Source organism: Myotis lucifugus, unplaced genomic scaffold (genome assembly GCF_000147115.1).
Source record: "Myotis lucifugus unplaced genomic scaffold, Myoluc2.0 scaffold_713, whole genome shotgun sequence".
NCBI lineage: Eukaryota > Metazoa > Chordata > Mammalia > Chiroptera > Vespertilionidae > Myotis > Myotis lucifugus.
The window spans coordinates 13,831-35,745 of NW_005871761.1; the positions used below are offsets into that span (position 1 = coordinate 13,831).

At 53.5% G+C, this 21,915-nt stretch overlaps 2 protein-coding genes across 2 annotated transcripts in view; one reads left to right on the forward strand and one right to left on the reverse strand.

Annotated features, from left to right (window-relative positions):
* The window catches only part of QRFP (pyroglutamylated RFamide peptide), a 4,455-nt gene extending 2,975 nt beyond the window's left edge, over positions 1-1,480 (forward strand). Inside the window, exon 2 of the mRNA XM_023746635.1 lies at positions 938-1,480. Within this exon, the coding sequence (XP_023602403.1) occupies positions 938-1,336 (399 nt within the window). The 3' untranslated portion in view covers positions 1,337-1,480. The remainder of the gene's footprint in view (positions 1-937) is intronic.
* A 5,037-nt stretch (positions 1,481-6,517) lies between these two features.
* Positions 6,518-21,915, reverse strand: part of ABL1 (ABL proto-oncogene 1, non-receptor tyrosine kinase) — a 42,782-nt gene continuing 27,384 nt past the window's right edge. The window contains 8 exon segments of the mRNA XM_006105667.3: positions 6,518-10,082; positions 11,061-11,166; positions 11,168-11,226; positions 11,606-11,695; positions 12,764-12,916; positions 14,618-14,802; positions 16,545-16,722; positions 17,515-17,599. Of these exon segments, the coding sequence (XP_006105729.1) occupies positions 8,365-10,082; positions 11,061-11,166; positions 11,168-11,226; positions 11,606-11,695; positions 12,764-12,916; positions 14,618-14,802; positions 16,545-16,722; positions 17,515-17,599 (2,574 nt within the window). The 3' untranslated portion in view covers positions 6,518-8,364.

Below are 21,915 nucleotides of genomic sequence, written 5' to 3' on the forward strand. Positions count from 1 at the left end.
ACGCTCCTCTCCGGGTGGGTATCTGAGTTGCACGCTCCCCTCTCAGGGGGGGTACCTGAGTTACACGCTCCTCTCCGGGTGGGTATCTGAGTTAGAAGCTCCTCTCCGGGTGGGTATCTGAGTTGCACGCTCCTCTCCGGGTGGGTACCTGAGTTACACGCTCCTCTCCGGGTGGGTACCTGAGTTGCACGCTCCTCTCCGGGTGGGTATCTGAGTTGCACGCTCCTCTCCGGGTGGGTATCTGAGTTGCACGCTCCTCTCCGGGTGGGTATCTGAGTTGCACGCTCCTCTCCGGGTGGGTATCTGAGTTGCACGCTCCTCTCCGGGTGGGTACCTGAGTTACACGCTCCTCTCCGGGTGGGTACCTGAGTTACACACTCCTCTCCGGGTGGGTATCTGAGTTAGACCAGGTTCATCAAATCCGCTTCCTGCTTTTGGGAGCAACTGGTTTCCAAGTGAGAGACATTAGCAGCGTCCCAGCTGAACAGTTTCACGGGACCCATTTATTACCAAGTTGGAACCGAGAGGTTGTGCTATAAACTTGCTGCTCCGAGGCTGAGAGGATATGGCTCAAGAGTCAATACTTACAATGAGAGAAGAATGAACCCAAATTTGCGCAGCTCTCCTGGGCTGCCTGTGTGCTGCTGTGAGCCACTCCGGCCGCGGTGGGATGAGACCTCCACTGTTACTGCCGTCAAACCCAGAGATGGCAGGAGAGGGAGACCAGCTAGTTGGTGCAACCAGCGCCTACACCTGCTATGGAATACAGGCCCGGTCCCCCGACGCAGTGACACTTCCTCCCGCTGCTTGCAAGCTGGCCCCGCTGAGCCCCAGCTTACGCCTCTGATGGCTGCCGGGCCCTGGGAAGTAGCTCACCAGTGCTGTGCGGGGTCCACGGGAGCAGCCTGTAACTTTTCCCTCTTTCCTCTTGGGCCAGATGGTGCGCCTTCACTTGCTGTCCTGCCTCCTCCTCCTGCCGCTGGCCGCCTGCTTTCCTCTCCCGGACAGAGAAGCGCCCATGGACACCACGGGTGACACTGGAGGCGGAATGAGCTGGGCCGACCTGGCGGGGGGACACGTAGCCCACTTCCCGCGGAGGCTGAGAGCTCCACACCCACAAGCCCTGCTCGCCATGGCCAAGGAGCTGCAGATGTCAGGCCGAGCGCGTGCCGGCTTCGGGCTCCGGTTCAGGAGGCAGGATGACGGCCTTGGGGAAGCCGGCTCCCTCCTGGCTGATGGCAAGAAGGCTGGTAGCCAGTTAGGGACCCTGGCCGACGAGATCAGCGGCCACAACAAGAATAAAGGCGGCTTCCACTTCCGCTTCGGCCGGCGGTGAAGGGCCCAGGGCAGCCTGCCCAGGGTTTCCCCTCGGCCCCCTCCCCGCCTCCAAGAGCCTGAAAAGGGGTGGTATTACTGTAATAAATGATTAGCTGGAGGACTGGTTAAGTGGTGCTTTTGATTTCCAACTTTGCTGAAGCAAAAACCTGCGTCGTGTCCAAAAGGAGGTGACCAAAAGCAAGCTGCCCCCTGCGGCGGGTCTGAGGGCCCTCGGGCCCTGCTGGTCGTGAACATGAACAGGCAGCTGGCTGTGTGGGCTGCGAGCTACAGGTAGGAAGACTGATCACAGTGGGGCAATCAAAGCTTTGACAGTCTCCATGGTGATGTCCGGAGCGGACATCCAAGTGCAATGGTGGATGAGTGCATTCCACTGGGCCGAGTATGGCTCTGAAAGTTAGAAATGAGAATCTTGTTCTTCACCCCATTAACACACGTTCCCTCCGGCAAGAATCTTGCTGCGGTGCCGAGACGCCCTTCCGAACCAGCTGCCCACTCCCTCCCGATGACCGCCCTGCTCGGTGGCACCGTCTTTGTCCAGTGTCTCGTGGGAGATGGACAAAGAATACGTTTCTGCTGCAGCAAGGCTGCACTGCAAATGCTCCGAATATGAGATGTGGTGTGTGCACCTTTTGAAATAAAAGCGGTAACAACTGCAAACGCTCAGGGAAAGCTTGCCTGCCTCTCGCCTCGAGGTCCTCTGTGCCCTGGGCACCTGGCCTTCCTGGGCTGCCAGTGCCTGCACTTTGGGGAGATGGCAGCTGCACACCTCCAGCACCCCCTAATTGGCTGCTGGTAAAATGCCCGTGGTCAGAGGGAGAGGGGAACACACGCGGTGCATTTCCTCCGGCACTCGGCTGCCCCTCCCTGGTCTCCTCCAAGCGGGGAGCACTCTGAAAGACAGTTCTCTGCCCGGGCGGCTGCTCAGGCTGGAGGGGCTGCAGCCTGGGGCGAGGTGGGGCATCGCTACTAACGCTGCTCTGGTGTGTTCTCTCCCTCCCCGCCCCCCGCCCCCCACACACACACCTGTCTTGTGTCAGACTCTGCAGTCTGACGCTTCTCACTCCCCGGCTGCTTCAACTGCTGAGAAGACCTGTATTGATGTTACCATGGCAACATCTCCCTTCCTCCTTGGGAGCTGCTGCTTGCCCCTGTTCGCAACTGAATAATTTTCCATTGAGCTGTCACAATTAATTGGTGGATTTTTATTAGCCTTTTAGGACCACGCTGGGCGGGACCCAGCTTGGCACCGTGGCGCATTTCGCCGTGTTTTCCAGTCTATTAGCGACTTGCATTCCCCAGCAGCAGCGCTCCGTCCTTGGCAGCTAGAGAGCCGCTTCACTGAGGGGTGCACAGCTCTGAGCCACCAGCGCCGAGTGGGGCGCACGGGGTGGTGAAATGGGATGGGCTAGGCTGCGGCCAGCGGCCTCCCCCTGGCGCTCATGCTCCTCCCCGCTGCCCCGGCTCAGGTGCCCGGGGGAGGCACATGATCCTCTCACCTCCACCATGTCCACGGAGGGGGGATCCAGGGCTCCTCCTGCTAATGTAATGGTCCCATGGGGATGGAACCCCCCTCCCCCCGCCGCCCGGGGCTTTTTCTGTTGGTAACAGAGGCAGACACTCAGCCCTCAAGCCTCGGAGGACAAACCTCAAGCAAACAAGCCGCGTGTCCATAAAGGACAGCTCCGGCGCTCAGATCCTGTCCTAGGGTGGCAGATGGGACAAGCACCATGGCAGCCCAGCCGTCTCACCGTGGGTGCGCGTTCCCACCTGGCCAAGGCGGGGGTGGGAGACAGCAATCTGGATCACCATCAGCTCATACATACACACACACACACACACACACACACACGGGAACCACAGAGCGTGCTCCCGAGACCACGTGAGACAGACCAAGGACCAACAGCGGCAAGGGCCCCTGGCCGGCCCTCACCTGCTGATTCCCACCTGAGAACCTGAAAACGCACACCTTACAAGAAGAGCCATTATTAGCCATGGAGTCACCAAGGCTGCGACACTCCTGTGGGGTCAGATTAGACGCAGTGGTCGGCAAACCGCGGCTCTCGAGCCACACGCGGCTCTTTGGCCCCTTGAGTGTGGCTCTTCCACAAAATACTGGCTCTTCCACAAAATACCAACTTCTGTGCATGGGCCACGAAGTTTCAATCGCATTGTACGTGTGCGCCCGCATGTGGTATTTTATGGAAGGGCCACCCTCAAGGGGCCAAAGAGCCGCATGTGGCTCGCGAGCCGCGGTTTGCCGACCACGGGATTAGAGGAACCTTGATGAGGAGAGCAGAGGTGAAGGGGAGAGGCGGCCTTCAAGGCTATGGGTGTCCTGTCACTAGGCTCCCACCTTTAAACAGGAATCAACAACAGGGCTACCCTTCCCAGGTGCCAGGACATCCGCACCCAATAACCCTGAAAATCAGCACAACCCAGCTGCTAAGGGCTCTCGCCCGTTAAATCCACTCCCGATCCGTGTGGCTACCCTCCTCTCTAACCCAGCCCACTCGACCCCACGGGCTCTGTGGAGGTTTGGGGCCTCCCACGCTACTCCCGCGCCCGCCGCTCTCTCCGTGGTGGGGAAGGTTCCTCTCCAGACGGACAGGCTCCTGGCAAACAGCTCTGGAGGCAGAGTGAGCTCCCCTCCAGCGCAGGCTCCCGAGCAGTTGGCATCGCTCACCAAGTTTACTTCAAACACAAAAAAGTCTTCATCTTGGGTGTCGGTCTAAAGGTCTTTATTTAGCTACACACCTGGATGGGGAATATTTCCGTCTATATTTTCCCATGTGTTTGAAATACTAATTAAACTGCTTAAGAGAAGAAGAGGCTCGTGGGGGCAGGAAGCCATCAGGCAGCTGCTGTAGTGGACAAAGGGCCGCCGCGTCCCAACTGGCCCCCGTGCCCAAGACGCTGCGTGACACGTTCCACCGAAGACCCAACCCAGATGGGGCGCTGTGACCCTCCGAGCGAGCGGGGAGCTGGAGCCCCGCCCACGAGGCTGGGTGAGCACCAGGGATGAGGGCAGGCTCGGACAGGGACACAGTGGTCGGTCAGGCTTGTCCCACCGAGTGTCCTCTGCGCCGACACCTGGAAACTGGTTTCCCAGAGCACCCGATTTGGGAACGGCTCCTGTAAAATACCTTGAAACCCAAGAACGTGGGGGAGCTAATTCTTAACTGCTTCTCTTCCATGCGGGAGGGAGGGAGGGAGGAGCTGGCCCGGGAGCACAGGTCTCTGTGAGTCGTGCTGTGGCCACCTGCACCGTCAGAACGTCAGTCCTGCACAGCAGCACTAGGCCGCACGTGCTGGATGACCTCGGGCGAGCTCTTCACCTCTCTGAGCCTCAGCTTCCGCACCCATCAAAGGAGCCCAGCCACAGAGCCTCCCTCACAGGACACAGGCATGAGGGCTGCACGTGGTAACGGAGGGCACATCTGTAAGCAGCTGGGGTGCTCACGTGAGCTGGGATGTTGAGAAAGCTCCCACTGAAACACAGCACCTGGAGAATGTGCTCCAATTGGCAGCGTCCAGCTTGAGGGACTTTCACCAGGGGACACCCCGGCGGCCAGCACCACTCTAAGCAGAGCACCGTCTGCTCCCAGAGCTGCCTGTGCTCGAGCCTGGCATGACCCCTCCCTCAGGTTACCCTCCACCCTGACACCAAACACCATCCCGCAGATGAGCCGCGCCCACTGAAGCGACGAAAGCTCCGGCATCACCAGTTCGTGTGGCTACCTCTGCTCAACATTACATTTGTGGTGTGGCAGTGCCGAGTTCATTCTCATTGCTCCAGAACATTCCACTACATGAACACACCATGTGCCTATCCTAAAATTGACGCTTTAGGCTGTTTTGTGGTAACAATGGCAACAGCGTTGGCCCTATGGGCAGGGTTGGCCCTTGGGTCCTCCTTGGTCCTGGACTTCGAGGGCAGAACTCACAATTACCTGAGAACTGTTGTGTGCGCACACATGTGTTTCTCTGGGGCTAGAGTCAGTGTGCATTAAGCTCTCAAGGGGTTCTGTGACCCAAACAAGTTCAGACCCAAGTTTAAGTTCAGGTGATTACAAGGAAGAATCTTATTTGGGAGAAGGGTCTTACAACACACTGTCAAAGAGGCTGCTGTGTCAATTCCGCGACCAGTCCACGTCCGACACAGAGGCTGTCGTTAAAACCATCCCGCCCTCTCTCAGACCTGAGAGCTGTCACTCATGCCCGCGGAGAAGCTGGACTTAGGCGAGCGGGGGCCCAGTGATGGTTCAACCACTACAGACTGCAGCCAGCCTGGACTCAGCCTTCTCCTCGGTGAAGCGAGGGGAGACCTGACCTCGGCTTGCGCAAGCGGCTTCCTGCAAACCCGTCCCAGGCAGCGTCTTCACCTCCACCCCGCGGCGCACACCCGTCCTGCGCCCAAGGCCTCGGGGGAGGAGGTTCACGCATCGCTGTGCCTTATGAGCAGGATCCGTACCTCTGACAAGCCTGCTGGCTTAATAAGTATCATTACCACAGGGCGCCGCTCACTGCCCCGACTCCACTTCCTGGCTGTCAGCGGTGTCAGATGGAGACCCAGATGAGAAAGTCAGCCCCCGCCTGGGGGCTGGGAGAGGCCGAGGCGGGGCCCAGGGTGGTATTTCCATGCCCTCGCAGGCAGCAGGCCCTGCTTGTCCTCATACACACAAAGCAATGGCGCCTGGCGTGGTGAACACAGCGCGGGGTGTCTCGGGGCTGAGGGCAGCGGCAGAAAGTGAGTTCAAAGGCGAAGGGAGAGAGCACCAGCGGAGGGATGAACTCTCTCAGGCCAGCGAGGAACTGGGACATGACACCTCCCATTTCCATGATGCTGGGCGGCCTGACAGTGGACTCAGCCCTCGGGCTGTCTTCCTTGCCATGCCAGTCAGCAGTGGCCCTACTAAGAGCACCACTGACAAGAGCTGGGCTGCTGGCAAGGAAGTGTCAAGGGCACAGGAAGGGCTGGAGACGAGGGCAGGGCAAGTGCCTGAGAACGGCCGGCCGAGGTGACACAGGCCGCAGGATCCTGCTGGGATCCTGCCATTGTTCTGCCCCATAAAACCCAACACGGGGCCTCCAGCCCCTCCAGAAAGCAAGGGCGCCCTCCCTCCGACCCACACCACAGCTCTGGACAACAGGGAAGAGTTACAGACCAAAGCAATCCGCGCACATTCTAATGTAAACATTTATTTAAAAAATACTACGGAGGAGAGATGTGGATTCAAAAAACAAAGTCATATACAGAAACAAAATGTACTGGACCAAAAACAAGAGAGAGAGACCATAGGCATTGGAGCAGGGAGGGGAGTGGAAAACTATTTACACGTCATTTATAAAAGAGCAAGTCTACAAGAGTGTAATACCAAAGTATAAATGCAAAATATAGTGGCACGTCACGTGAAGAAAGGAGGCCAGTACCTCACAGAAACGGGAGGCGAGGGGCCTGGGGTCGGTTTGCTTTGTCTGCAAGGCCGCTGGCGGTATGCTAGCACCTCCCTCAGTCTGTGCAGAACAGCAGTCTGAGGGGGCAAAGAGGTGATGCGCTGTGAGAACAGTATCAAACAATCCAGAGAAATAAGATACAAGTTCGGGTGATTAGTGTAAAAACAGGGCCTGCGTGAGGTCACGGGCAGGTGTGGGGAGCAGAGGGCGGGTTTCTCCTGGTTTCTCCAAAGGTTGCTTCTGGGCCTGGAGAGAGACCCAGCAGGTGCCTGCCCGCTCCTCAGTAGCTGCTCTAGGTCACTGTCAAGGAGGCCTGGGCCCCGGCCCCGAGCCTGGTCCTGGGCAGCGCAGGGGGAGATGACACCACACCGGCTCTTCGAGACACTCTAGGGTTTCATTTCTTTGTGGTTTTCTTCATCCCTGATGGCTAAGTGTTGCTTGTGGTCATTAAATAAGACATTTGCCCACGAGGGTGCAACCAACACTAGTGGGGCTTTGGTGGCCCGGTCCTGCTCCTCCCGTCTGTGTGCTGGTGCCCACGTCTGTATCGGCTGTGCTGAGAGCAGAGCTTTGAAATGCTTCAAGAACTCCAGAAAACTGAAGACAGGCTTGTCACAAAGGAGAAAGTCCTGTAAGAATCTACTTTGTCTTAGGGGAGTACAAGGGAGGGAATGGAGATCCGTCAGAAATCAAGATCAAGTGCCTTTTTCGGGCACCTGCAAGTTCAAAGGGAAGGTAACACTGGGCCACCGAAGACCTGCCTAGGCCGGGGCCGGGCCACCTCAGCACCAGTGTTCGCACAAGCCAGCCCTCCGCCCCTGCCCCTGCGTGCTGGACAGCAGCCCTGCTCCCCGGCAGACTTGGGCTTTCCATCCAGAATTAGCAGTGTCACAAGAGAACTGGGACTGGGCTCGCGGACACGCAGCAGGATGACAGGACAGTCCCCCTCCTTCCTGCGATCCAGAGGCTGGCTTGTGCTAGCACCTGTTTCACCCCCAGGTGAGAGCTGTCCTTCACGGGAGGAAATGGGGAGCCCCAGCCCCAGCACAGCTTCCCAGGATGCAGAGCTGGAACGTGTCTGAAGCACAGGAGGTGCGAGGAGGGTGAGGGTACAGGCTCCCTCCACCAGGTGAGTGAAGGCCACAGTTCCCAAGGCCTGGTGACACAGCTCCCGTTCGGGGCACTTCTTGTTGGGGAAAACGGAGGCGAAGGCATAGCCAGAGGAAATCCCCCAGAAAGAAAGACAGCGAGGAAGCGCTCACCACCTTCACAGCTGGCCGAAGGGCAGGCCTGACGCCCCCCGTGGGGAGGGGCTGGTGTGCCGACTGCAGTCCACCAGGCGGAACCCACAGACAGAACTCTGACAGAGAGGCTCAGAGAGCGGGCTGAGGAGGAGGAAAGTGCAGGAGGACAGTCGGTGCACAATGTAGGTAGTAGGGCAGTACACTCCATGGTGGCCCTCAGCTCCGGGGCCAAGGTCCCAGCTCACAGGTCCTGTATCAGCCACCGTCATGGGCACGGGAGCCCTCACACACTGCAGGCGGCTCTGGCTGGCCTGACGCCTGGCTGCTGCTACCTCTGTACGATGTCGCTGATCTCTTTCACGGAGCTGAGGAGTTTGCTGAAGTCCTGAGTGGCCGCCGGGCCACTCCCCGCGGTTGCCGGGCAGATCTGAAGCTCCCGGAGGTTATTCTCCAGTTTGTTGATGGCCTCGCGGAAAGCGAATTTGTTCCTCATTTGCTGGATGGAGTCCACATAGCTCACGCAGAACGTGTAGAGGTTTTTGCCGGCTTCTAGCACGGCGCTGTGGCTGGCCATCTGCTCCGAGTTCTTGGAGATGGCGAGGCACAGGGCCTCGGTGCTGTCCAGGACCACACCCTTGGTGATGGCGCCGCTGGCGATGCGCTCGGGAGGTTGGCGGGTTTTCCGAAGAGACACACGGGTCGATATGAGAGGGATGAAGGCGGTGGAGGACAGCTGGTCCCCTGCCAGGGCGGAGGATGCTGATGGCAAAGTGGAGGGAGTGGGGACTGGGCTGGTCGGCGTCCCCGCTGGCTTGGTGGATGACTGAGGCTTTGGCATGGACAGGAGCACAGGCTTTTTGACGCCCTCCCCCAGCTGGCTGGGTTTGGCAGCGTCACTGTTTACAGCATCCACAACCACAGCCGTGGATTTTGCTTTCCCGCTGGCGCCGGCCTCCCCAGCTGCTTCCTGGCTCAGGCTCGGAGAGGGCCTCCCGGCTTTCCCAACAGAGGCTGGAAGTGGGGGTGGCGGGGCAGGCTTGAGCTTGGACAACTTCCCTTTGTCTCTCCCTGGGGACTCGGAGGAGGGCTTGTGCCTCCTCATTCGAGATTCCTCTACGGGGGCCTTGCTGGTCCCTCCAGGTGCACCTGGTCCTGCTCTGCTGGTGGCGGGCACTGGCTCAGCTGCGGCAGGTGTCCCCAAGGCACTGGACTTCCCGGCCTCGTCCTTGTGGGGCAAACCAGAGGAAGGAACCACCACCACCTGCCTACGGAGAAGTTTTGGAGTCAGACTGGGAGGGCTGGAGCCCGGGCTGGACTCCGCTGTGTCTTTGAAAACCTCATCAGCCAACTCCTCCATCTTTTTCACCAGCCTTGGTGGGGGCGTCACCGTGCCTCTGGCCACCTGGTCAGACCTGGTCTCGCTCGCCCGCTTCCGAGGCAGAGCTGGCTTCTCGCTTTTGTGCCCTCCGAAAGTGGACGAGTCAAACTGTCTTCCCGTGGACTGCAGGTCCCGAGGCAGCGTGACCGACCTCCACTCTGTGTCCTTGGCCCCGTGGGGCACGCAGGAGGCAGAGCAAGACCTCAGGAAGCGCTTGCTGGCGCTGCTGCCACTCTCCTCTTCGCTGGCGGCTAGTCGGCTGCTGGTCAGCGTGCTGGACTTCTTCCACAGGTGGGGAGACCGGAAGCCTGCGCCTCCCGACTCCCGGAAGGCTCCATTGGGGACCCCAGCCCCACTGCTGGGCTTGGGGGACTTGGCTGGCTCGGCTGTGTCCGAGGGTGTGAGGGCAGGCGCCCCGTTGCTGACTTCACGGCCCTCTTCCTCCCCGGCCCCCTTGCGCTCTGGCTGGCCGTCCATCTCCCGGAAGGAGCTGCTGCGTTTGGGAGGGGTTGGGGCCGTTTTCTTCTTCTTCTTGATCAAGGCGCTAAACAAATTGGTCTTTTTGTCTTTGGGGAGAAGGCGTTCATCTTCATTTAGGCAACCATCCTGGGGACCTCGTTCTTTTCGAGGGAGCAATGGAGACACAGCAGGCTCGTGGTCCAGAGGATCTGAAACACATGGGGAAGGTTCAACAAGTCCAACTAAAGACTCCTGAGCGGGCAAGACACCTCGAGCTAGCCTCCTACTCTCTAAGAGGTCTGGGCTCTGGGCTCAGCAAGGCCTGGGCAAGTTACTTCTTGTTGCTCATCCTCAGCTTTCTCATCTGTAGAACAGAGGGTGTGCCCTGGCTGGCATTCTCAGTGGTTAGAGCATCAGCCTGCGCACCCAAGGGTTGCAGGTTCGATTCTGGTCAAGGGCACATACCTGGGTTGCAGGTTTGAACCCCGGCCCCAGTCGGGGTGCATGCGGGAGGCAACCAATCAATGTGTCTCTCTCACATAGATGTTTCTCTCTCTCCCTCTCCTTCCCTCTTCAGAATCAATAAAAACATTAAAAACAAAAAAACTTGGGAATCATGGTTCTATAGGTCCTGCTGTGGCAAAACATCCCATATTGCCAGCTTGCCCCGTCCCTTCCCACTTAGTCTGTGATCCATCAGAGCATCCCCTACAAACCAGATGCTGGCCCGCCTCCGGCACTCTTGTTCCACTGGTCTGCAGGAGGACCCAGACTTCTAGGGTTGGGGGGCAGGGGGACAACTGCTACATCAGAGCAGCCTGGCTCCAAATAGAGCCTGGCACACAGGAGGCACCAGATCCAGCCCCTGACCATATTGAGAATCCTCCTGAACCACTCCCATCTCCCTCTCACTTCTCAGAGACCAGACAGGACACTCGCTCTGGGCCACACTGTGAGTAACATGAAATGGTGGGCTTCTTCCTCAGGTTTCATAAGCATCCCTGCCTATTTGACTGACTGACCGCTGAAGCCAATGGCTCCTGATGGTTCACGGGGGGTGGGGTAGGTGTGCTTCCGGGAGAGATTACTAACATGGGATTTGCCTGCCCTTCTGTGCAGGTCCCACTCACTGCTTCCCACGCGCCACATTGGCCCTGGGCCTCCCGTGGGGAGGGGCAGGGACATACCAGGCTCTCCCGGGCCCTTGGAGTGGGGCGCCTCAGGCAGGTCGGTGGCGTCTTTGTGTTCCGTGGCTCTCCTGGAGGTCCTTGTCTTGGTGGGCAGCTCTGGGGCCCTGCAGCAGAGTGCCTGCAACCCCTCGCAGGCCTTTCTTCCCCAGCTCCTTTTCCACTTCTAAGAAACACCAAAACCACAACACACACACACACACACACACACACACACACACACACACACACCAGCAGCCATCAGTACGGTGTCACTATTGGTGTGGTTTTCTTTTTAAAATAACAGTGGTCATCTACACACATTTACAGAAAAGAGGTACAAATGATAAGGAAACAACACTTATAGTTTTCAGAATTCTGCATGGCTACGAAGGACAGAGCTCCACACTCAACACTTCTGTCCAGCTTTCTGGTCTCAGATAACTTGTTGGCCCGCACACTTCTCCCTGGAAGTGAACTAAAGGACCAGGGCTGGAGTCCCCTACAACCATCCCTCCTACCCCAACCTTCCACCCAGGCAGGCACCCCCAGGACGGGCACTTTACCATCTGATATGCTGGACTCCTGGAACATTGTTTCAAAGGCTTGGTGGATTTCAGCAAAGGAGGGCCGGTCAGAGGGATTCCACTGCCAACCTGGACAGATGAGACCGAGTCAGACCACCCAGGAGGCCTTGCTAACAATAACAAGTGTGTGGTTAGCAATTCTGAAGGAAAAGTCTAGAATTGAAAGAAGCATTCCACTCCTGCTCCCCACCTTTTGGTGTGACAAGTGAAGTGATGAAGGCCATTGTGTCCTATTAGACATTAAGAATTTAAAAAGACTAGATACTCGCAGGAATATGGATTGTAAAACCCCAGAGAGATGCTGACAGCTGGAACTGCATTTACAAATATTTGTCTCCCAACCCCACTCTAGCAAGTGCACAGATTTACTAAGCCAAATAGGTCGCCTTCGACTTTACCCGTACTTCACCATTATCAAAGCCCCAAATCCTCATTAGTAAACAAATGCTAGCCAACGAGATTAAAGGAGGATGAAGGACTGATCAAGGTGAGGATGTAGCCTGGTGGGAGTATAAGTTGGTGCAACTTTTTTTAAAAAAAACAATTTGGCAAAATCTGTCAAAACTTAAAATACACATAGCCCTTTGAGCCAACAGTTCAACTTTTAGCAATCCCAGTACAATGCAGGTGTGTGGAGGTACTCCCTCCGCCTTGCTTATGGCAAAATCCTAAACAAATGTGTAACTAAATGTTCATGAAAAGAGCAATGAATAAATCACCTAATGGGATGCTAAACAGTTAGATAAAATTAAGTGGGGAGGAGAGACATCTCCAAACTATGGACATGGAAAGATTCTAAGTGCAAAGAAAGTTGCAGGAATGGTTTTATATATATACTAAAACCAACCAGATAAATGTCCCCTGGAGTATCTACCTACTACTACAGATGTGTGAAGGTAGGCCCAGGAGTTGGTATTTATTAAAAAGAAATTCAAGTATGCATCAATCCCAATTTTGTATTAAAAAATGAACAAAAAACCCTCATACATAAAAGGATAGAGAAAAACTGAAAAGAAAAAAAAGTCTGCAAAAATATGTATCAAATTCGTTCACTAATTGCTTTACATACACACTCCCACAGTGGAATGCTTTACAAAGCCCACATGCAATCTTTGGAACTGGCAGGGGAAGGCTCACATGCTCGCATGAGTTCGTAGACCTTCTCTGGGCAGCCTTCCGGGCGCTCCATGCGGTAGTCTTTCTCTAGCAGCTCATACACCTGGGACAGGTCAATTCCCGGGTAGGGCGACATGCCGTAGGTAGCAATCTCCCAAAGCAATACTCCAAATGCTAGGGAAAAAAGAATGAGAAAGGTTATTTGAAATGTGCAGAATTTAAGTATTCTGCATTTAAAATTGGTTACCTGTGTAGAAGACAGAAGCTACACTTTCAAAAACAGGCCAGCCACTGACATTTTACCAGGCTCTTAATTACTAACAGCCCAGGACAGAATGAAACTTTCAGTTCACTCACCCCCACAGACCAGAACACGCTGAAGGGAGAAGAGGGCTGCGCTGATGAGCCCCTCCAGGGTCTGGTAGGTAACGTGACCATCTTGCTGGGACATGTGTGGAAGGAATCCAGAGCTAGATGTCAGGAGGCCATGTCTACTCCTAACTCGGTGACCAACTAGTTATGTGCTTAAGGCAGGCCGCCTCCCCTTTCTGGAGTATGAGATATTGCTAAGGTCCCTTCCAACTCTTCACAAGAATCTTACAAAATCTTTGCCCACCAGCATGGCTCAGTGGTTGAATATTGACCTAAGAACCAGGAGGTCAAGGTTCGATTCCCGGTCAGGGCACATGCCCAGGTTATGGGCTCGATCCCTAGTGTGGGGCATGCAGGAGGCAGCCGATCAGTGATTCTCTCTCATCATGTTTCTTTCTCTCCCTCTCCCTTCCTCTCTGAAATCAATCAAAATATATTTATTCAAAATCTTTGAAAGTTTTGCAGGCCCTTAGTTCAGCCTTGACATTCCTAATCCCATTAAAGGAAGCAGAACTGACTCCTCCCTAGAGAAATGGGTGGCTCAGGTCTAGGGCAGGGAATGAAGGGGAAACATCACAGGCACTATCGAAAGCTACAAGCGTCTTGTCAAAGGGACTAGGAGCAATGTGAAGCTCCCACCAGCCAAAGATGAGACAGCCTGGGTATCAACAAGGAAAATAACTGCGAACCCGCAACCCAGTTACTTGCCCTTGACCAGGAATCGAACCCGAGACCTTTGGTGTGCAGGCCAACGCTCTAACCACCGAGGGACAGTGGCCAGGGCAAAAAGTATTACTTTTATGATTTAATGGGAAAGTTGTACACTAACTGGATATTTGATAATATTTGGAAATTACTGTCAATTTTTGGAGGGGGACATTGTAGTTATGAGGATGAAAATGCCATCTTTAAGAGGCTCACAATGAAATACTTATGGACAAAGTAATATGATGCCTGGAATTTGATTCAAAATAAGGGTTGGTGGAGTGGGCGGGGCACAGAGGATGCAAGAGCACCATGAGGTGGTGACCAGCAAGCTGGGTGATGGGGGCCAACGGCGCTCATTAGGCAACTCTGTCTTCTTTAGGGTAGGCTTACAATTTGCCCTAAGGAGTTCTTTAAGAAAGTAAAAATACAATATGGTCACGAGGCTTCAGAGGGTAATAGCCTACTGAAAGCCCAAACCAAACTACAGAGCATTCCCTGCAGGGCTGGCTAGGTGCCCCGAAAAACCAAGCAGCGAACTTAGAATGAAGATAAAGGGTAAGTTAACCTAAATTATTTTGAAAGAAAAAGCTCATTTTTACTTCATTTTGGAGAGAGAACAGGGAAAAAACGACTTTTAAATGAAAAAGAAACAAGCAAAAAAGAGAATTAAATAATGGGGGAGGGAGGGGTAAAAGAGCAAGAAAGAGACAGTCAAAAAGCAAGAGAAAAACAAAACAAACACAACAGGAAAGAAGCCACACCCTGGGCGGGCGAGGAGGGAGCTGAGGGCCTTACCCCAGACGTCGGACTTGATGGAGAATTTGTTGTAGGCCAAGCTCTCAGGCGCGGTCCACTTGATCGGGAATTTGGCCCCGGCGTGGGCTGTGTAGGTGTCCCCTGTCATTAACCTGCTCAGGCCGAAATCGGCCACCTTCACCAAGTGGTTTTCCCCTACCAGGCAGTTCCGGGCAGCAAGGTCTCTGGGAAAGAGAAGAGTTCATCCATGAGAGGTGCTGGCTTGCCTTCCAGCCTCACAAGTCCACCACCGACAATGGAAAAAGGGAGTCTGGTCCCAGGAAACTTACATTAACTTCCGCCAGGGAGCAGTGCCCGGCCCTCAGAACCACCTGGGATCCCAACATGGTGAGAGGCAGCCGGGGGCACCGGAGCGGGCCCTGGCCCTGCGGCCTGGAGCAGGTAGTTACCTGGGACTCAGTTACCTCACTCATCAATGAAAAGGATAATCACAGCGCCTACTTCTCAGGGCTGTTGTGAGTGATAATTCATTACTATGGAAAGTGCTTCCACTGGTGCCTAGAGAATGTAAGTGTCACCTAAGTGTCTGTCTGGCTGTCACTGCTCTATGCCAGGAACAAAAACAAAGGCCAGTCCTCAGCCGGGAGAAACGTATAGCCGAGTGAGTCTCCGCTTGTCCTCTCCAGACTTGGCAGGACAAAATAAAATAAAGCCCATAGCATCCTTCACCCAGATTGTGTTTTCTACTTTCTTCTTTCTTCCTGATGCTCATCCAAATGTCTCCTGAAACTTCTCTCCTGTACAATTGGCTTCCTTTTGCCTCCTGATTCTACCAGGGAGGTAGGAGTCTAATCTTTGGTTCAAGAACATTAGCTATGAAATCACAGGCAAACAGGAATGGAGCAATGAGACGAGGCAGCAGCTAAAGCCATGGCTGCACAGGACAGCGTCATCAGCAGCAATCAGAGGGAAATTAAATACAGAAGAGCTGTGCCTAGCAGGATTTTGGGAAAGGATTTGAAGTTTGCCTGAATGAAGAGGGAATGGACCTTGCTGTGCAAGGCAAACCAGAAGTCAGGAAATCTCAATTTGCAGCCTCAGAGGGTTCACATTCTTGAGTGACAAGCGCATCTGAATCAGGGTCTCGTGGAGCATAGAAAATCCGTCGTACAAGGAAGCGCAGCACTTCACACATGCTCCCCTTGTTCCTCACTGTGAAATCTCCTGTGCAGGTTTCATACTCGTTAATTGGGTAGGAAAGGTCACCACGGTGGCATGGAGAACATCCTGCATAAAAGACTCCGGCAAAGCCCATCAGCTCTGTCCTGCACTGGCTGTCACTTTGCTAGGAAGCCATTTCCACCACCAAAGAATGCGAAGACCAAGATAATTGTGGCACACTTGAAGGTCAAAACACTCCAGGCTTTAAAACAGCAAAGGCGCTTCATTTAGAGCCACAGACGCACAATTCTGACAATTGTGGAAACACTGCTGACCCAGATGACAGCAACTTAAGTGGAGAATGAAATTATAATAAAGAGAAGGGAGGGGAAAACCAACCCCACGTAGAAACAAAACCCACGCACTGGCCATTACCGCAAATGTGTGTGAAAGCAATGGCACTGCCTCCGGAAGAGGCCACGAGGACCACGCCGGGCCTGAGGAACAGCGAGCACTCCACTTCAGAGGGAGCCGCGATTACTCGGAAGGACGCCTTTTATGACTCATTTAATCTTCTAGTTAGCTCAAAATGGTTCCAAAGTGAGGTATTTCTTAGGCCTGGCCTTCCGCACACCCGAAGCCGGCAGTGTCAGGACTCAGTGTTTGCCTTTGTTTCAAGGTCTACTGTGTTGCCAGCCAGAAGAGGCCGGGCCAGAAGGCCTCAGAGGCTGGGCTTTTCTAGAAGGATGCCTGACCCCCGCTCACTCCCTGGCTCTGTGGGGAGGCTGCGTGGCCAGGCTCCTACCTGTGGATGAAGTTTTTCTTCTCCAGGTACTCCATGGCGGATGAGATCTGAGTGGCCATGTACAGCAGCACCACAGCATTCACCTCCTGGCGGTTACACTCTCTCAGGTAATCCAGCAGGTTCCCATAGGTCATGAACTCAGTGATTATATAGAACGGGGGCTCCCGGGTGCAGACCCCTGCCAACAAGACATTGAGGGCTTCAGGACGCTGCTCTACTCCCAACTGAACGAGTGTCAGAAAGGACTGGCACTGAAGGAAAATGCTTCTGAAACGGATGCTGACTCTGCTCCAACTTCTAATAGGGCCCCAAGCACTTGTGACTTGAGACTGTGCTCCTGTGGGAGGGGCATGCTCATGCTCTTGTCTCCCTCTCAAGTCAATGAACTTACAGGAAGAGGCTATCAGTGAGTTCAGAACCCACATCAAACGGCCTAAATCGTTGTTTACCCTCAATGGTTATGTCTGATGGCTATGTCTACTTACAGAATCACCCAGTGAAGAAACGTTAAAAATTCTTAAGTTTTGCCAGACCAGTGAGGCCCAGTGGTAGAGCATCAACCTATGAACCAGGAGGTCACGGTTTGATTCCGGTCAGGGCACATGCCCAGGTTTCAGGCTAGATCCCCAATAGGGGGCATGCAGGAGGCAGCTGAGCAATGATTCTCATTATTGATGATTCTATCTCTCTCTCCTTCTCCACTCCTCTCTGAAATCAATACAAACATACTTCAAAAAAAATTCTTAAGTTTCAGAAGCCAATTTGAGATTTGAATGCTTTTAGGTATCAATTTAAAGTAATAACATTCTCTCTTTCACAAACCCCCCGACACACACAATCCCACAAAGGCCTCCTTAACCAATGGTTGAATGCTGGCAGGGAACAGATGTCCAAATCAAACTCTCGCCAGCCATTCACCTCTGCTCTAACGGCACCTGCACCACCCCGAGGGTTTATTGCACGCACTCACCAAGTAACTGTACCAGATTAGGGTGCTTGATCTCTTTCATTACTGCGGCTTCTTTCAAGAACTCTTCCACCTCCATGGTGTCCTCCTGCAGGAAAAAAAAGTGGTGAAATTATCTCAGCAAGGAACGTGTCTGAGTGGGAAAGTGCGGCGTCAATGGTCAGTACGAGCTGGAGCTTCGATGAACAATCCCCTGGCCAACCAGTTTCAACCCCACACTGCTCTGGACAGGTTCCAGCGCTGCTGCTGATCACCTCAACAGCACCAAGGAGTTCCCGCTTTGGTGCTGAACTTCTGGATTTCCCCCAGGGCAACACATCTGGGCTAGCCTCTATATGTTGGTGACTTGCTTCTGGTGGCACAGACCATATTTGTTTCCATCACCTTGTGGAGTTTGTGGGGGTAAGGGAGATGTGTACAGGCAAATGCCACAAACGTGGTACTAGTTCCCTAAGGAACAGCGAGTTTTCAAGGGGTCCTAAAATGCATAATGTAAAAAAAAAAAAAAAAGAATCTGAAATGTGTCTTTGATTTAGGAGAAGAGACCCTGATGATACAAAAGGTACTGGATTACCAAAGAAGAACGATGTCTCAAAATACGGCAGGAACAAAGCACGTGACACTGTTAAAGAATGTGGTGTCATGGGCGCTTAATGAAGCAGCCACCGCTCTGCCAGGTCAATTACTCAGATCCTAAAACCACCCTCAGGGCAGCAAGTTCGCAGTATCCGAATGCCGAGGGGAGACAAAGACATCAGCAAATGCCCAGAGCAAATGTAAGACACTTCTGCATTTCCTCACATATTCTGAGTCTAGGCCGGCGATTTTCAACCGGTGTGCTGCAAGAATTCTTAAAACATGCAATACCTGTCTATTTAGTCAAGGGCACAGACCTCTTTTCCCTTAGATTGTCAAATAAAAAAATGACAACAACCAATACAAAAATAGCTATCTGGTGTGAATGAATCAAAATTATACCTTTTTTTTGGTCAGATTGGCAGAAAAATATGCTTTTTGGTGTGCTGAATTTAGTAATCTGTTTATGTGTGAGATGAAAAGGGTTGAAATCACTGCTCCGGGCTGCAGTGCAGAGCGCTGCGGCGCCTGGCCCTGTGGTAGACCCTATTGTACCAGAGCCTTGTTGTGGCTTCTGTTGGGTAAACCTCTTTTTGACTTAAAGAACCCACTGTCTGCAACACAGGAAGCAGGTGGTGGTAAATGACATGGTCTGTTTGCTGTGAGAACCTGGCTATAAAGGCCAATGACACCACCCTCCAAGTTTCAACGTGGAGTTTGAGTTTTACTGAAGAGAAAGAGTGCATGGGAGATGGGGGGTGACTTCTTGAAAACTAGATTCCTCCTGCCCCTTGGGAGACCCTGATCTGATGCCGTCCTCACCTGACTGCACATTCCTGAGGGAAGACTTCCAGAGGACGGGCCGGCCGCTCAGCGCTTCCTTGCTTTTGGTCTACTGTGTTTACAAGTGAAGCGTGACCAATGAGTTATGTGTCAGCCCATTATCACTTTGCTTAGTTAGGGCTCTGTGAGACTGAAACTCCGAAACAATTTATTGCTCTTTAAAAATGGCGAGCTGCTCTAAATGTCAATTAAACATGGTTGGTAGTCTCTGCGTCAAGCTATCTGGGGAAAGGGACTCATCCCTGCTGCCACCCCATTAGCTGTTTAATTCTTCGAGTCCTGTCTACCCCTTAACACGCTCAGCCGACCGTGCTGTTCTGGGCGTGAAGTGCCCTGATTTACCAGCTGACAGGCTCATGTCAAAGCGCGAACGCCTGCCAGACCCGGAGACTCAAGGCTGCTCATGTAGGACCAGGGGCTTTAAGAATCTTGCTTGGCCAACAATATGTTCAAAAAGTCGCTCTCCCATGAAGTTTTCTAGACACGCAGAGTTTTTTTATTTTAAAACGCCATGTAAAAAACCACGCACAGTGAAAATAATTTCAGAAACATCACTTGCTCTTATAGCTACTGGCTCTTCTCTAAAAGAACCATGTTCTAGATCCTGAGACTTGGGCATGCACAAAAGAACAATGCAACTTTCAAAGGTTGTACTGTTCCCTCCTCTCTGTCGCCTTTCTCTCTTCATTCACTCAAACACATGCCTGCACCTGTGTGAACAGCATAACTCAATCCGGGCTGTTGTTTCCTTTCAGGACAGTCAGTGTGAACTTGTCTCCCTCTGCTGGTTCACCTGCTTCAACTCATAATGTGAACTGCTAACGGCACACTGCATGTCGCTATGTTAAGATAGACCTGTCCCTGGTGCTATCCTGCGACATTTACATTCCTTCAATTCCATTTAAAAACTTCCCACCATGTTTCTGAAGAGAATTCTTCCATTTATATAGTAAAATAAAACTTGCTCAGATTAATTAGGGTGAAGGCAACACTTTGAGTAAAAGCTGTGAATTTCAGGCTCATCTGTTAGGGAGGAGGGTCACCTGGCCTCTCTTCACAAGGACTGCTGGCCCGGCCCAGGTGCGGGTGAACTTTTGGCTGGCACGGCCGAGAGGTTAACAGACGCTGGTGAGTTCTGCCGACCAGGCTCTGCCCCTGTGGACCCATGACAAGCGACTTACAGAACAGATCACACAGAGGCCAGCACGCGCTGCCGCGTTCTCGTCTACAAGAGGAGAGAACAGCAGTGTCCCCTCGTGCAGAGTGCCCGTGCAGTGCCCAGGCCGCGGTCAGTGCTCCGCCAGCGGAACTCATTACTATAAAGACAGCTGGTCTCCACTCCTGAGAAGGAGACTGAATACACTGCTTGTATCTAAGACAGGCTGGCTCTTCAACACTGTTTTTGTCTTTCTCACAGATACATTCTCCCAGACTCAACATCTCTCAGGTATGTTCTAACCAGCTTCATCTGTGTGCTCACTGGCTCACCTCCAAGAGTGCGTATTCTACGTCATTAAAAATAAGTTTAAAAATGGCTCCACGTCCTGCTGCACAGCTTTTAGGGCTCTCACTGCCCTGGACCAGGGCTTCTTTCTGTCTGAGATCAGTTTCCACATATTTCTGGCGCTTTAGGTGAGCAGGGTTACAACCACAGGGAGGACCATCCTTCACCCGTCAGGTGGACCGGGGTCAACACGTTTAAAACACTGGAAGGCTGGGGCAGACAACTCTGCTGAGGAAGGTGCGGCACAAAGCAGACAGGGGACTTGAAGCCAAGCGAACCTCCACAAGAAACCACCTCACAGAGGAAGCCCCAGAGCGCTGGTCCCCACATGCTGCCGCTGCACCCAGGCTCGCTCCGCAGCCAGGAGAGACGCCGCCCAAGGCCCAGTGCGCACAGCAACAGCGGGCGCCGCTGCGCGGCCTCTCCGGGTGCACGGCCCCCCGAGAAGCCAGAGAGCCACTGCGAGGACTGTCCCGTGTTAGTGCTGCCAGGGAGCCCTTCCTCCGCTCGTTCCTGGAGCTCTCCAATAGAACCGATTTCCTGGGGGGAAATAACACACATAAAACCCAACACACTGAGCTGGTGAGGGGACAGGAGGCCGCGCGTCCTCAACACCGCCGGCAGCGTGCAAAAGGGCGGGCTCCTTGGGAGCACCTGGGAGTAGGTCACAACCGTAAACGCACGTGGCCCTGGATCCAGTGGTTCTACTCGAGGGACCCAGCAGGCCACTCAGCAGCACGTGCAAACAAGAAGCATCCGTGGCACTGCTTGTGACAGTCAAGTCCTGGAAAGAACACAAATGCCCACCGAGACTGGTACGTCCTGAAACACAGCCACACAAGTGCGACAACCTGACGTGTATGACAAGGAACAACCGTCAAGTTACGAGAAGTCGACACAGAAGGTGCGGGGCAGTGTCTAGCATGCCGCCGCATGGTTGAAAATCATGCACACGCGGACTATTTCTGGAAAGACACAAAAATCAAGGAGGAGGCTGTGCATATCTTACCTGTTTGAAAAATAGGTAAAGAACTGAGTACAATTTTAAGTCAACATATAACAACATTATGTTCCACTATTTTAATGGTAAATTAGTTAGCTTATGATTCAATCATAACACCCCAACTAGACTAACAGTAGTCTTTTCCAAATTCTATAACTTACACAGCTGTTTCATAGGAAAAAACTGACTTACAAACTAACTTGGAACACAACTCATGTGAAACCTGGGGCTTTCTGTACCTGACAACTGGTTCTCTTAGGCACATCCTGCCATTAACAAGGGTAAAGTCAAGCCAATGACCTACGGAATATTGTCAAAATTCCAACTAGTAGTTCCCCATCAGTAGGCCTTTGCTGTATTTCCAGTTTCCCACCCATAGGGGTCAACCTAGTGCCTCCTTTTTTTTCTCCTGCTTTCTTCTGGTCTTCCTTGTGCCTGAAGGTATAGGAGCCAAGGCTGCCTGGTGGTTCAATAAGGA